The 13,047-nt window shown below is 50.2% G+C and overlaps 8 protein-coding genes across 8 annotated transcripts; 3 read left to right on the top strand and 5 right to left on the bottom strand.

The window, feature by feature from the left end:
* Positions 1 to 46: 46 nt before the first annotated feature.
* ALG9 (dolichyl-P-Man:Man(6)GlcNAc(2)-PP-dolichol alpha-1,2-mannosyltransferase) lies at positions 47 to 1,618 on the bottom strand (the record flags this gene model as incomplete). Its single annotated transcript, XM_020212141.1, has 2 exons — positions 47 to 745; positions 788 to 1,618. Coding segments are annotated over 2 exons (1,530 nt in total), but the record flags the coding sequence as incomplete, so codon positions are not given.
* A 348-nt stretch (positions 1,619 to 1,966) lies between these two features.
* CYBJADRAFT_162024 (uncharacterized protein) lies at positions 1,967 to 2,317 on the bottom strand (the record flags this gene model as incomplete). Its single annotated transcript, XM_020213657.1, has 1 exon — positions 1,967 to 2,317. The coding sequence occupies one exon, from the start codon at positions 2,315 to 2,317 to the stop codon at positions 1,967 to 1,969; it is 351 nt and encodes a 116-aa protein (XP_020070863.1).
* Positions 2,318 to 2,574: 257 nt separating this feature from the next.
* PHO13 (4-nitrophenylphosphatase) lies at positions 2,575 to 3,593 on the top strand. The gene has a single exon (XM_020214822.1). The coding sequence runs from the start codon at positions 2,658 to 2,660 to the stop codon at positions 3,552 to 3,554; it is 897 nt and encodes a 298-aa protein (XP_020070862.1). The 5' UTR covers positions 2,575 to 2,657; the 3' UTR covers positions 3,555 to 3,593.
* Positions 3,594 to 3,753: 160 nt separating this feature from the next.
* On the top strand, positions 3,754 to 5,304 carry MGS1 (ssDNA-dependent ATPase MGS1; the record flags this gene model as incomplete). Its single annotated transcript, XM_020216366.1, has 1 exon — positions 3,754 to 5,304. The coding sequence occupies one exon, from the start codon at positions 3,754 to 3,756 to the stop codon at positions 5,302 to 5,304; it is 1,551 nt and encodes a 516-aa protein (XP_020070861.1).
* Positions 5,305 to 5,579: 275 nt separating this feature from the next.
* Positions 5,580 to 5,837, bottom strand: YPD1 (Ypd1p; the record flags this gene model as incomplete). Its single annotated transcript, XM_020212055.1, has 1 exon — positions 5,580 to 5,837. A coding segment is annotated over one exon (258 nt), but the record flags the coding sequence as incomplete, so codon positions are not given.
* Positions 5,838 to 7,081: 1,244 nt separating this feature from the next.
* MFG1 (Mfg1p) lies at positions 7,082 to 7,954 on the bottom strand (the record flags this gene model as incomplete). The annotated part of the gene is made up of 1 exon (XM_020212160.1): positions 7,082 to 7,954. A coding segment is annotated over one exon (873 nt), but the record flags the coding sequence as incomplete, so codon positions are not given.
* Positions 7,955 to 9,204: 1,250 nt separating this feature from the next.
* Positions 9,205 to 10,207, bottom strand: IES2 (Ies2p). The gene has a single exon (XM_020214821.1). The coding sequence runs from the start codon at positions 10,166 to 10,168 to the stop codon at positions 9,233 to 9,235; it is 936 nt and encodes a 311-aa protein (XP_020070858.1). The 5' UTR covers positions 10,169 to 10,207; the 3' UTR covers positions 9,205 to 9,232.
* Positions 10,208 to 10,437: 230 nt separating this feature from the next.
* On the top strand, positions 10,438 to 13,042 carry KEX2 (kexin KEX2). Its single transcript, XM_020217934.1, has one exon. The coding sequence runs from the start codon at positions 10,592 to 10,594 to the stop codon at positions 12,980 to 12,982; it is 2,391 nt and encodes a 796-aa protein (XP_020070857.1). The 5' UTR covers positions 10,438 to 10,591; the 3' UTR covers positions 12,983 to 13,042.
* Positions 13,043 to 13,047: the final 5 nt, after the last annotated feature.

Below are 13,047 nucleotides of genomic sequence, written 5' to 3'. Positions count from 1 at the left end.
ACCCATGGTGGACCAGGTGAGTCTGTGTCTCTCCATGGAGAGACGTTGGCAGCCATAGATATTTGCCCACGCCAGAGCTTTCCTCGTTGTTGAGGAATGGTGAACTGAACAGCAGTTGCCATTCACTTGAGTTTGTGAATGAATACTCCTCTGGCGAAACACCTTGGTCGATATCGATGGCATAATCGCAGTGTGAGATATCGATCACCTTGCCTTCGTCGTACAGGTTCTTGTTGTTCATGCCCTGCGGTTCTTCTTGCACGCTTTGCAACAGCCACTGTTCCTCGTTGAAGTCGCCAGGCAACAGCCCGTTGAACTCAGACTTGACGAATCTCAGCCTCAACGTGTCTGGCAAGAAGAACGACGACGGGAACCTGTACCATTCCCTGGTGAGGCACAGGTTGCCTGTTGCGTCTGCTGGGATCTCTCGGTACGTTGTCAGTGGAGCGCCGTAGTTCACTACGAAGGCAACGTTTCTAAGCGTCGAAACAACAAGCAACAACGCCGTGACGCCAACAACAACAACACGGTAGAGCACCTTCACTACACGTCTCTTGAACAGAGCATGTAGCGCGGTCTTCATGGACGTGAGGACACAGGAGAGGGAGAACGCGCCAGAGGCGTTGATCAGCCCATACACCGGGTACAAGAACCTCTCCTCCTTGTGAGGTTGCAAGAAGAATATCCAGCACCACAGCACGAGCGGCAGCGTGATGCCCGCAAGGAAGCCCAGGTACACGGTTCTCTTGGTGATGATGGCGGAGGCGGCGATGAGCGCCGGGGAGACCGCCGCCAACACGGCAACCGTGTTGAAGTTTAAGAGGATGTTGTTGATGTAGTACGAGACGGGCTCCACGCCAAAGATGTTTGGCCCAGACGTCTCATCCGCGTAGATCACGTTGTAGAGGACGATGTTCAGCGGCACCACGAGGGTCTTCCCGTAGAAGAAGAAGTCCACCTCCATGGACGCCGCCAGGTAGATGAACCCGATCGCAACAGACCACTTGACGTATTGCGACAGCTTAGGCGTGTTCCATTGCACGGTGGCGATGTACACCAGCGGCGGCAGCCCTAGCACGCCAACAAAGGGCCATCCGAAGATGGCGCCTATGAAGAACCACGACGATATCAGCAGCGCATTCCTGTTGGATCTCGTGTATAGCCAGCGCACGAAGTTCGACGACGCCAGCAGACAGCAGTTCATGGCCCATGCTGACGGCAACAGCGCGACGGAGGCGTGTGCCATGCCAGTGCTCACCGTTGACATCAACAGGTACCAATTCGCCAAAGAGGCGCTGTGTCTCCTCAGCGAGGTGAACATGTGGTACTCAGCATACACAGAGAAGGACACAACCACACACCTCAGGAAGTAGAACGTGGCGTACGGTGGTAGCAGCTTGAGACGGTCAGTGATCAAAGGCAGGGCCCAGCTCGACACGGCATATGGCACCAAGTACGCCCACGATCTTATGGCGTACTCTGGCGAGTACTCCCACGTCCGCTTGCCAAAGCCACGGAGGAGGAAGTTGAGGGGCTCGTAGTAGTTGAACACCTCATCGCAGTCGGGAATGGGCGTGAAGAGCACGTCCAGGGCCCTGGTGAGGACTAGCGCGGCCAATTGCATAACCATCGTGCCCTCTGTTGTCCGTTGTTTTCGCTCGTGATGTGTTTTTTCCAGAGAGAGCCGGGGAAGATGTTTTTTATACCGTTGAGGTACCTGGTGATGGGCCTTTGATGTATACTTTTGGCGTGTATATTGTACGTGATGTGTATGTATATGTTTTTTTTACCCACCACGGCCTCGTCAAGCGACTCGCTCACTACGGGACGGCGTACGCTAGCACATGGCAAAAAGGGGAATGTTAGATATGTATACGCATATAAATAAATAAATAAGTGTTTGGCAATGCTCAAAGGAATAAATAGTGTGTTGCTGAGGGTGAGAGGAAGCGGTACCGCCGCCTCCTCACTTTCCCGCCCAGTGGAAGCCTGGTGTTCTGAACTTGTCGTCGTTGTAGACGCTGGCCTCGTCTTCTCCAACAATGTCCTTGACTCTCTGCTTATCGGCGTAGACTCTTCTCACGTTGTCCCTGTCCTGCTCGGCTATCAACAGCGGCATCAGGTGGATTCTGGTCCACATCTTCTCCCTTGTAAGCTCTCTACGTTCCTGGATACCGGCAATGGCCCTGTACCAGCCCCAGCCAACGATGGACCCGATAATTAGAAGGAAAACTTTTGGTCTGAACCCTCTTGAAGGTAAGTTACGTTTCCATTGCACTGGCGAATAGCCTGCTGCTGGTGGCAAGTCTTGTGGCATTTTCTCGTGAGGTGTGGGCTCTGAGTATTGGCTCTGTTTTGATTCGTCGTCTGCTTTCATGTAGTTTTTTCCCTTCTTTCCCCCCTGAAGAGGAAGAGCACTGGTGTTCGGGTGTATGGGTGTCTGGGTGTTTGGGTGTCTGGGTATCTGGGTGTTCAGATGTTTAGGTGTCTGGGTGTGGAAATCTATAAGCCGTTGGTGGATGCCATCGGATGCTGCAGACATGAAGAGAGAAGATTTAGCTATTTAGGATAAAACGCTCCCTTGCTCACTGAAAATACACTTGTTCTCCTGCATTGCCCCCTAGTTCCACACTTATAGAGTGCTGTATAGAGTCAAAATGACAAACTCGCCGGTTAAAGTCACTTCCAAAGAACAGATCAAACAGATCCTCGATGAACACGATACCTTCATCTTTGACTGCGATGGAGTGATATGGTTAGGCTCCCATGTTATCCCTGGAGCCATTGAAACATTGAAGCTCTTGAGATCGCTGAACAAGCAGGTCATCTTCGTCACCAACAACTCGACGAAGTCGAGAAAGACATATACACAGAAGTTTGCCCAGTTTGGCTACGACGCTACAAAGGAGGAAGTTTTCGGCTCTGCGTATGCTGCTGCTACTTATTTGGATAAATTTGTCCAATTGCCAAAGGACTCCAAGGTCTGGGTCTATGGTGAATCCGGTATCGTTGAGGAGTTGGAGGAGTTGGGATACGAGTGCCTTGGTGGCACAGATGAGCGTTTGAATGAGAAATTCAGCGCATCCACCACTCCCTTCTTACCATTGGATCCAAAAGTTGGTGCCGTCGTGGCAGGATTGGACACCGGGATGAACTACCACAGAAGTGCCATTGCACTTCAGTACCTGCTGAACCCAGACGTCCATTTCATCGCTACAAACATCGACTCAACCTTCCCTCAAAAAGGTATGATCCTACCAGGTGCAGGCTCGTGTATCGAATCCGTGGCGTATGCCAGTGGCCGTACGCCAACAGCGTGCGGCAAACCGTCTCAGAACATGCTGGATGCCATCGTCAGCGATAAAGGATTGGATAGAAAGAGATGTATAATGGTTGGTGACCGTCTGAACACCGACATGAAGTTCGGTAAAGATGGTGGCCTGTCAACTCTGCTGGTCCTAACAGGTATCGAGACTGAAAAGGGAGCCTTCGAGTCCGGTGTTCCAGACTACATTGCCGACTCCCTGGGTGTGATTAGTGAGCTGTACGAGTAAACAACCCGCAATTGGATATATCTCTCCATGGTTTAAACCTGTGTAGTGTCGGTATTAATTATCCAGTTAAGGCCGCACCAGTTGTCGCGGTGATAAGAGGCCAAATGAAAAATGTAGATAGACAAATGTCTCGCGTCCTTATACACCGAGACACCGAGGAGCGAGGACTATGGTTCAGTGTCCAATATGTGGTAGATCCATGGACATTTCCCTTATAAATGACCACTTGGACTCCTGTGAGAAGCCCAAGAACGGTAAACAGTCGAATATTCTCGTGGGGTTGAAGCGGAAGCACGCCAGCTCAGATGGTGCGGTGGTCATTGTGGATGATGAGGAGGTTGATAATGAACAGGGCGATGGTAAAGAGGATGCTAAACCCTCGTCAGTTCAGGTTCTGAAGAAGGTGAAGGTTGAGGATGGTAAATCTGTCGTTAAGAAGCCCAAGATTGACGAGAAGGAGCTCGAGATTAAACGGCTCAGACAACAGATGAACGTCCCGCTGAGTGAGCGACTGCGGCCTTCGACGCTGGATGATTACATTGGACAGAAGGGGCTTCTGGGACCTCACGGTTTACTCAGAGGGTTTATAGAGCGGGACTGTATTCCCTCGATGATCCTGTGGGGTCCTCCTGGTGTGGGTAAAACCACCATAGCCAGGATCATTGCGCGCTCCACGAGCCAGCGGTTCATTGAGATCAATGCCACTACAAGTGGCATTCAAGAGTTGAAGAAGATCTTCGAATCGACTCAGAAGGAGTACTTCTTGACGAAGAGAAGGACCATCGTGTTCTGTGATGAGATCCACAGGTTCAACAAGTCTCAACAGGACTACTTCTTGCCCTTTGTCGAGAAGGGAGACGTGATCCTGATTGGCGCCACCACGGAGAATCCAAGTTTCAAGCTGAACAATGCCTTGTTGTCCAGGTGCAAAGTATTCACACTCACCGCCATGTCCACTGACGACCTCTACAGGATCATCCATAGAGGTGTGCTGCTCCTCAACAAATGTCGGAAGTTTGTCTTTGACAAGCCGCTGTTGAACTTGTCGAAGGACTCCATCGACTACATTGCTGACGTCTCGTCTGGAGATTCCAGGATCGCCATAACGTTGTTGGAGTTACTCGATTCTCACTTCCATGCTCCTCAGGGAATCATCACCAAGGACATGCTGAAGCCCTTGTTGGCCAAATCTCATATGATCTATGACAAGACTGGCGACTTCCACTACGACACGATATCGGCGTTTCACAAGAGCATCCGAGGCTCTGACCCGGATGCCGCCATGTGGTATCTGGGGCTGATGTTGGAAGGAGGCGAAGACCCCTTGTACATTGCAAGAAGGATGATTCGGATCGCATCAGAGGACATTGGCGTATTGGACGATTCGTGTTTACCTTTCGCCATTGCAGCGTATGAAGCCGTCACGAAGGTTGGCTTACCAGAGGCCGACTTAGCCCTGGTTCACTGCGCTGTGAAGCTGGCAAGAGCTCCAAAGAGCGTTGAAATATACAGAGGCTGGAACCAGTGCAAACGGTTGGTCCATGAACGAGGCTCCAGCCTACAAATCCCCCTACACCTGAGAAACGCTCCGACAAAGCTGATGAAGGAGCTGGACTATGGTAAGGAGTACAAGTACAACCCCAATTTCGTCGATGGCAATGTTAAACAGGAGTACCTTCCGGAGAGCATCAGAGGCGTCAAGTTCCTCACCGGGAAGCACATGGGGGACCTTGTTGATCCAGACCTCTGACGTGGCATCGCACAAGCCTGTGGTGCTTATACTTACGTGCAAGTCAGCTCTAACATTCAAATTCAAAGTAAACAAAAAGATCAAAATAAAACTAATACGAAACCCCAACATTTTACACGATTCTTTCTTGCAGTCTTCAGAGCACAACGCCTTCATAGGCTCTCCTTGTAAAACTGGCTCAGCTCCTCTCTCGCAGCCTCAAACTCTTGTCTCGCCCTTTCCAGAGCCTGTTTTATAGCTTCGCTCCACTTCTCGTCCTTGACACCATCGTCAAAGTCCTTCTTCAGCCCGTAGTTCTGGATCCGCTCACACTGCTCCTGTATCCTGAACAGTCCCAGGCTTGCGGCAGAGCCCTTCAGGAAGTGTCCATACTGTGACAGCTTGTTCAGATCGGGCTCCTCGGCCTCGAGCTCCGTCTCTATGGACTCGAAGGTCTGCGTGGCCTGCTCTATAAACGTCTGGATCAGCGATTTGGAGAACCCAGGCTCGTCCTCGTCCATGAGCAACAGCTCGTTGAAGATCGTCCAATTGATAGAATCTTCCATACTCGTTCGTGTTCTCGGCCAATAGCCTGTGTGTTGTAGAGAGCTCTGTTGAGAACAATAGCAAGCGGTGCCTGTTCACGATGTGGTGGCACTTTCCAAAAATAAAACCAAAGCGGCGGCGGCGGAACGGTCAGACAAACTTCCCAAGAGGTCGAAACGCCTGTGTAGTCGATCTGGATCCCTTTTGTAACCTTTTTTCGTACAATTCGTACCTTTAAAAGATCAACACTTCTTCTTGTTCGTTATGGCGGCACGCTCAGGTCACAGCGGGCGGTTCACAAACAAACAAAAAAGACACTATACGGGTGTATACACGGCGTGTTATGGGCGAGTTGATCGGACTTCCAACCACTTGTCTCTAGCGAAAGCGATGTGTAGGTGTGAGTTGGCGGTTATGGGCAGGTGGTGTGGCGGCCAAACGTCACGGCACAGAACTTGTATAACCAGAAGTGAACGAACAGGATGCTTGTGAGGTGCAGTGTTGAGTGACGGGAGGGTGTTGTTCTCTCTGTGCGTCTCTCTTTCGTTTCTTAGACGAGTGCAAGGTTATTAGTAGAACCTCGTTGGTGTGACGTCGTCTGTTGCTATTTGCAGGCCAATCTCCTTCTCTGTGCCTCTCAGCGTTTCAACGACGGTTTTTTTTTGCTTGAAATGGCCCTCCTTTCCTTCTATGACGTCGTGTGTTTTCGGTGTGTTTTGTGTGGTTTTCGCCTTGTGTGCGGGTGGTGCCTTAATCGGTACGGCCAGTTTAGCACCGTTATGATTTGTTCCGCTCATTACGTCATAAAGGGTTCAGACGTTGGTGTGTGTTACTATGGGGGTTATACCTCAAAGCGCTCTTATATTGATGATTTGGTGTATAATACGTGCTAAAAGTGGGTGGCTATGGCGTGAAGAGCGTTTGCATGGCTGTGCTACCGCTTGGTCTTCTTCGCCTTGACCTTTGGGCTCTCGCCTATACTCTTGGGGCTCAGCTCTCCCAGCGTGCTCTTGCGTCGTCTCTTGGTGAGCGTGGATTGAGACATATCCAGCCTGTGGACGCCCTTGCGGTCCTGTACGTTTGGAGCTCCTCCGTTGCCACTGGTGGTGGTGGTGGAGGCACCGTTGGCCAGGTTAGTGGTGCTTGAGGAATTGCTCGTCCCGGTAGTTGATGCACTAGCAGTGCCGTTATTAGTTCCAGTCTTACCACTGTGGTTGTGCTCGCTGTTCGTAGCGTTCTGATTAGCGGTGGTTGTGCTGGTGTTGTTGATGGTCATGGTGTCTGTAGCTGGCGAGTCCTTAGCACTCACGTTTCCGCTTGCCTGTCCACTGCTGACTCCCCCGTCGAGTTTCTTCTTCGCCTTGTCGAATTCCTTCGACTGCGCTTTGGCAACAAAGTCATCCAACGCCTGTAACGGTCCACACGAGTTCGAGGAGATTGAAAAAAGCATCAACGATCGAAGATGAGCCATAACGTCACTCACCTGCATCACCCTCATGACGGACTCCTGTAGTCCAAAGTTAGACATCGAATGGAAGACCTGGTAATTAGAACGGAACTTCTGTAGAATCTGCTGTTGCTTTGTACTTGATCCACTTTCATCCTTCGTCTCATCACTGTAGACACTCAACATCTCCTTCATCTTGGTTTCATCTGATAGCACTTTTTCCAAAGACGGCCATTCAACACCAGGTATGAAAACGTGAGTTTGGAAATCAAGCCATTCAAATTTCAAACTCTGGTTAAATACACCTTTCATGGTACCGTATATGTTAACATAGGAACCATCGTTGTAGTGGTGTGTAAAGCAGCATCTCAAGGACTCAATATACGTAGTCCCGTTTGCCAACATCTGCGTTCTAAGCATACCTGGTTGAATCTCAATCCTCAAAACACCAGATTGGATTATCGAAAAGAAGAACCTAGGTATAATAGGAACGCTAAACTCAAACTGTCTATGGTCAACGCCGCTCTTCACAGAGTATCTCAATACACCAACTTCACTAAAATACTCCGTGATGATCTTCTTCCAGTAGAGGATGTTCTTTGTACTCTCAGATCTCACACCAACCAATTCACAGAAATCCAGAACCTTTAGCACTTCAACGTTAGACATCTGACGTCTATAACCCAACATGGACATGGAGTTGGAATAGCCATTGGGCATGACGCCTCGAGTCATAACTGGTCTTGAAGAACCTGTGTTGCTCTGTTGTGTCAAATTGATCCCTCTCTGCGTACTGTTGAGCTTAGCATCCTTGATACCAGATACAGGCACCTGCTCCGATTGTAAGCCAGGGGTGGGAGCACCTGAAGTGGGCCCAGCAGGTTTTGGAGGTTGTGGTGCGCCAGTCATTGGCTGTTGTTGAGGTGTTTGAGCTGGGACACCTAGTTGGCCTTGTAACTGTTGAGAAGCTTGCTGAGGTATCTGCTGTTGTATCTGCTGAGGAGCTTGTTGAGGTATCTGCTGAGGAGCTTGCTGTTGTAATGGCTGCTGAGGTTGAGGCTGACCTTGAGCTTGGCCCTGCGTTTGTTGCTGTTGTTGTTGTTGTTGGGGTCCAATAACTGGACCATTCTGTGAATATCCATGTCCCGCTACGCCGTTCACTCCTTGTGCTTGCATCTGTGAGTGTTGTCCCTGGCCCTGTTGAGCGGTATACTGTGTGTGCATAGGGCTCTGTTGTTGTTGTCCCATAGGACGTGCAATCTGTCCTTGTTGTTGCGGTTGTGGCTGAGGCTGTGGTTGAGGCTGCTGATGCTTTTGTAGTTGCGGCTGTTGCGGCTGTTGTTGATGATGATGTTGTTGTTGTTGATGATGTTGATGTTGCTGTTGTTGTTGTTGTTGTTGTTGTTGTTGTTGTTGTTGCTGCTGCTGTTGCTGTTGCTGCTGCTGTTGCTGTTGCTGCTGCTGTTGCTGTTGTTGTTGTTGCTGCTGCTGCTGTTGCTGAGCCATATACTGCTGTTGCATCGAGGCGTAGTGCTGTGCCTGGATGTTCATTGGTGTATACCCCATAGGCCTATAACCACTCATATTGACATTCATATTCATACCATTCGTACTATTAGAACCATTAAATTGCATCCCTTTGGACTCATCCTCTTCATCCCTGGGAGTATTACTCTGTGACGCAGTAGCCATCGTTCTGTGTACTTCTTCCCTGTACCTCAAGCTCGTTCAACAGCTGCCAAACCTATCAATATGCCCTCACTGTTCTCCCAGCTCCAAAAACACCGGCGGTCGGCTCGCTTTTGTGTTTTTCCACGTTCGCTCGCTGGCGGCGCACGCCGAAGGACCGCGGTGGGAGGGGACGTACGCTCTGCCTACGCTCTGCCTACACTCCGCCTACACTCTGCCTACGCTCTGCCTACAATTTGTACAGTCATCCCTGTGCCATTGAAGCCTTTAAAGAAGTGGATCAGGTACTCTCAACGCTAATGAGTCCCCTTTAGAGACCCATGTGAACAACGCTTTGTGCTCCAACTGCGGTCTTCTAGGCTTGTCCTTGAGTAAGTTCTCTTCATCCTCCTCTAACTGCGCAGAGCTGGCCTTTCCAGCCCTTCTCTTGAGCAATTTGTTGATGGTATCCTGTTTCTCCTCTTCGAGTTTCTTCTCGGATAGGTTCTTTCTCTTTCTAGCAATCTCTGCTTTCCTTAGCTGGTTCTCCTCCTCGGACAACACACGCTTCTTGCTTACACCGTTGCTCAACGATATCAACTGTGCAGGCTGAGGGGTCTCGCTCTCCTCGCTCAAGAACATCGCCCTCTGTCTCTCGGTCATCTTTGTCACGTCTGCTGAAGGAGTGGCCTCTTCGTCGTCCTCGCTGAGGTCCTCCTCGTCGAGCGCAGGCGTTGGTATCACATCGTTCTCATCGTTGCCGTACTCGCTCTCGTCTTCAAAGTCGTCATCGTATGATTCTGCATAGCTCGTGGTCTTCTTTGTTGAGCGTCCGCTGGTTCTGGTCGGCTGCCTCTCCGTCACGGTATTCACAGTTCTCCTCATCCTCGGGACTACTCTAATGAAACCACCTCTGGTCTTGGGCTGCTTCTTCTTGGGCTGTTTACCGTCACCTTTGGTGGCTTTCTTTGCTCCTTTCGACAGCGTCAACTTCACTTGTAACTTCCGTTTGCCACGCTTAGCAACTGCCCTCTCGTTATCCTCTTCAAGGTCGTCATCGTCGTCGTCGTCGTACCTATCATCAACTTGTTCAAAATCGTCATCCTCCTCCTCTCCAGCACCGTTATCCTCCTCGTCCTCGTCCTCGTCCTCGCGGAACTCATCCTCCTCCTGCGAGAGGTAGTCCTCCGACGCATCAACACTACTGAGCTCTGAGTCTGACATCACAACCACTGACTGCTTAGTTGTGTCACTCTGCCCCTGGTGAAAGGTGGAAACGAAGAACAAACACGTAGTAAACAAAAAGGGTAAGTGCCGATGTTATGTAATCCCTTATGTAATCCCTTATGTAATCAACAACCCTGTTCCGCGTTCGACCCCCGGCCCTCCCCTTTTTCCCCCGTCACAATATTCACCTTTTGGGGCCCACGGCCATTTAGTACCCAAAAAAGTGCTGCTGGCCTATAAAACTCGTCCCAAACAACCATCAACTTCCCGCTGTTTCCACCTTCAACAACGCTCAGCTTCGAGGCACCGTGGCTCTCCTGTGAACGTTGCTCTGCGCCAGTTGCTGTATTCTTTGTTGAAGATACGATATCTTTGTTCTGACTCGGCCTGTGTCCTTTTGTCTGTGCGGAAGAGATAACGATGAGGCCTTCCTTGTTGTTGACGTTGGTGTGCGGTGTCTACTCGTCGCAGATCCCGCCGAGGGACTACGAGACGAAGAGCTACTTCGCTGTGGAGCTGGATGACCGGTCCCAGATACGGAGCCTGCTGCTGTCGTTCCCTCACTGGCACTACGAACACGACGCCAGAGGCAATCCTGGACACTATGTGTTTTCTCAGCCTAAGCACCTTGACGGTGATGGAAGCGACGATGACGGCGGCTCGCTGCACAAGAGACTCGACTTCACCGAGCTGGACCTGTCTGATGAAGGAATAAGGTCGATACACCAGCTGTCGCCAAGGAGACTGGTTAAAAGAGCGCCAGTGCCGGTGGTGCTTGCTGATCCACCAATGGATTCGTCGATGCAACGTGTCCAAGACGCTCAAGAGCAGTTCCAAATACAGGACCCTGAGTTCGCTTCTCAGTGGCACCTGATCAACCCCTCTTACCCTTCGCACGACGTGAACGTCACGGGCGTGTGGGCCCAGAACATAACGGGGAATGGTGTTGTTGCTGCAGTCATTGACGATGGGCTTGATTACGAGAATAAGGATCTCGCTGATAACTTCTGTGAAGAAGGCTCCTGGGACTACAACGCCAACCAGAAGCTGCCGAAACCAACGCTGAGAGATGACTACCATGGCACCAGATGTGCTGGCGAGATTGCTGCGGTAAAGAACGACGTGTGTGGTGTCGGCGTGGGCTTCAATTCAAAGGTTTCTGGTATCAGAATTCTTTCTGGTGATATCACACAGGAGGATGAAGCTGCTGCGCTGGTCTATGGCTTAGACGTCAACGACATCTACTCCTGCTCCTGGGGGCCTTCGGATAACGGTAAAACGATGGAGGCACCTAGCAAGCTGGTTAAAAGAGCTATCAGAAGAGGTGTTCAGGAGGGAAGAAAGGGGAAAGGTGCTATCTATGTCTTTGCCTCTGGTAATGGTGGCATGCACGGCGATAACTGTAACTACGATGGCTATACAAACAGCATCTACTCGATCACAGTTGGTGCTCTTGACCACAAGGGACTACACCCACCTTACTCTGAAGCATGTTCAGCTGTCTTGGTGGTGACTTACAGCTCAGGTTCAGGAGAATACATCCACTCGACTGATTTGCACGACCAGTGTACTGCACACCACGGTGGTACCTCTGCAGCTGCACCACTTGCTGCTGGTGTCTACACCTTAGTCTTGGAGGCCAACCCAGAATTGACATGGAGAGATGTTCAGTACATCACCATTTTGTCTTCTGACTTGATCAACGAAAACGATGGCGAGTACCAGGACACTGCAATGGGCAAGAAGTACTCGCACAAGTACGGCTATGGTCGATTGGATGCCTGGAAGATTGTGGAGCTGGCCAAGACATGGGAGAACGTTAACGAGCAAGTCCATATTTCCTCTGATACCGTTGGTGCCAACGTCAAAGTGGACAAGGAGTACACTCATGAATTCGACATTGATCAGTTGGGAGACTTCAAGAACTTGGAACACGTTCAACTACATCTCAATATGGATACCTCGATAAGAGGACAGGTATCAATAGACCTGATCTCACCAAGTGGCACTGTGTCGAACCTGGGAGTTGTTAGAAAGCTGGACAAATCCAAGGATGGCTTCAAGAATTGGACATTCATGACAGTGGCACACTGGGGAGACAGCTCACCAAACGGTAAGTGGAAAGTTCGTGTTGAAAACCATGATGACACCAACAACGTGGTCTTGAAGGACTTCAAATTGAGCTTCTATGGCCAAAAGAAAGACAACGATGTGACAGAGCCTGTGAATGCTGTTGTCTCTCAGAAGTCTGAGGTGTCTGACTTGTCGGTGTCATCCGAAGTCACCTCATCTTCTGCAACCAGTGTTTCATCCGTACAAGTGGAATCATCTGAATCTGCCACCACATCATCCGAAGTGGCAGTCACGTCATCGGAAACCTCGCCTGTGCCAACAGACACACAGGAGCAAACCGATGATGAGTCCAAATCCACGGAGGGCCAGTACACTGACAGATGGTCTCCTCACTATGTCAATTACTTCCTCGCCATTATTGTCGTGGGATTCTTCGCCATCCTCATATACAACTTTGTGCTGACTCGTCGTCTCATCAGAAGACGTGAACAGTACGAATTCGATATCATCAGACCAGATGATACAGATACAAGTGAAGATGATACCAGCATATTCACCTTGGACACCAGTGATAACAACAGGCTGGACAATATAGACGTTGGTGAGTCTGATGATGAAGACAATGAGGACAGCCGTTTGGCCGGTTCCCAAACCACGAGCACTAGACGATCTGATAGCTTTGAAGTGGACACTGATGAGGATGATGATGGAGACAACCGCACAAGCACTACAAAGTGAAGATCCATTCCAAAAGAACAAAAGATGGGCCATTTATTTCCTTTCCCTGCTTATCTTTACATACA

This window comes from Cyberlindnera jadinii (genome assembly GCF_001661405.1).
Source record: "Cyberlindnera jadinii NRRL Y-1542 unplaced genomic scaffold CYBJAscaffold_5, whole genome shotgun sequence".
In the NCBI taxonomy this organism is placed as follows: Eukaryota; Fungi; Ascomycota; class Saccharomycetes; order Phaffomycetales; family Wickerhamomycetaceae; genus Williopsis; species Williopsis jadinii.
The sequence above is the reverse complement of the archived record's forward strand: the minus strand, read 5'-3'. Positions and strand labels throughout refer to the sequence as shown.

Bases quoted from the DNA above. Each gene is read 5' to 3' on its own strand.
- KEX2 (XM_020217934.1), top strand. From the start codon at position 10,592: ATGAGGCCTTCCTTGTTGTTGACGTTGGTGTGCGGTGTCTACTCGTCG.
- PHO13 (XM_020214822.1), top strand. From the start codon at position 2,658: ATGACAAACTCGCCGGTTAAAGTCACTTCCAAAGAACAGATCAAACAG.
- IES2 (XM_020214821.1), bottom strand. From the start codon at position 10,168: ATGTCAGACTCAGAGCTCAGTAGTGTTGATGCGTCGGAGGACTACCTC.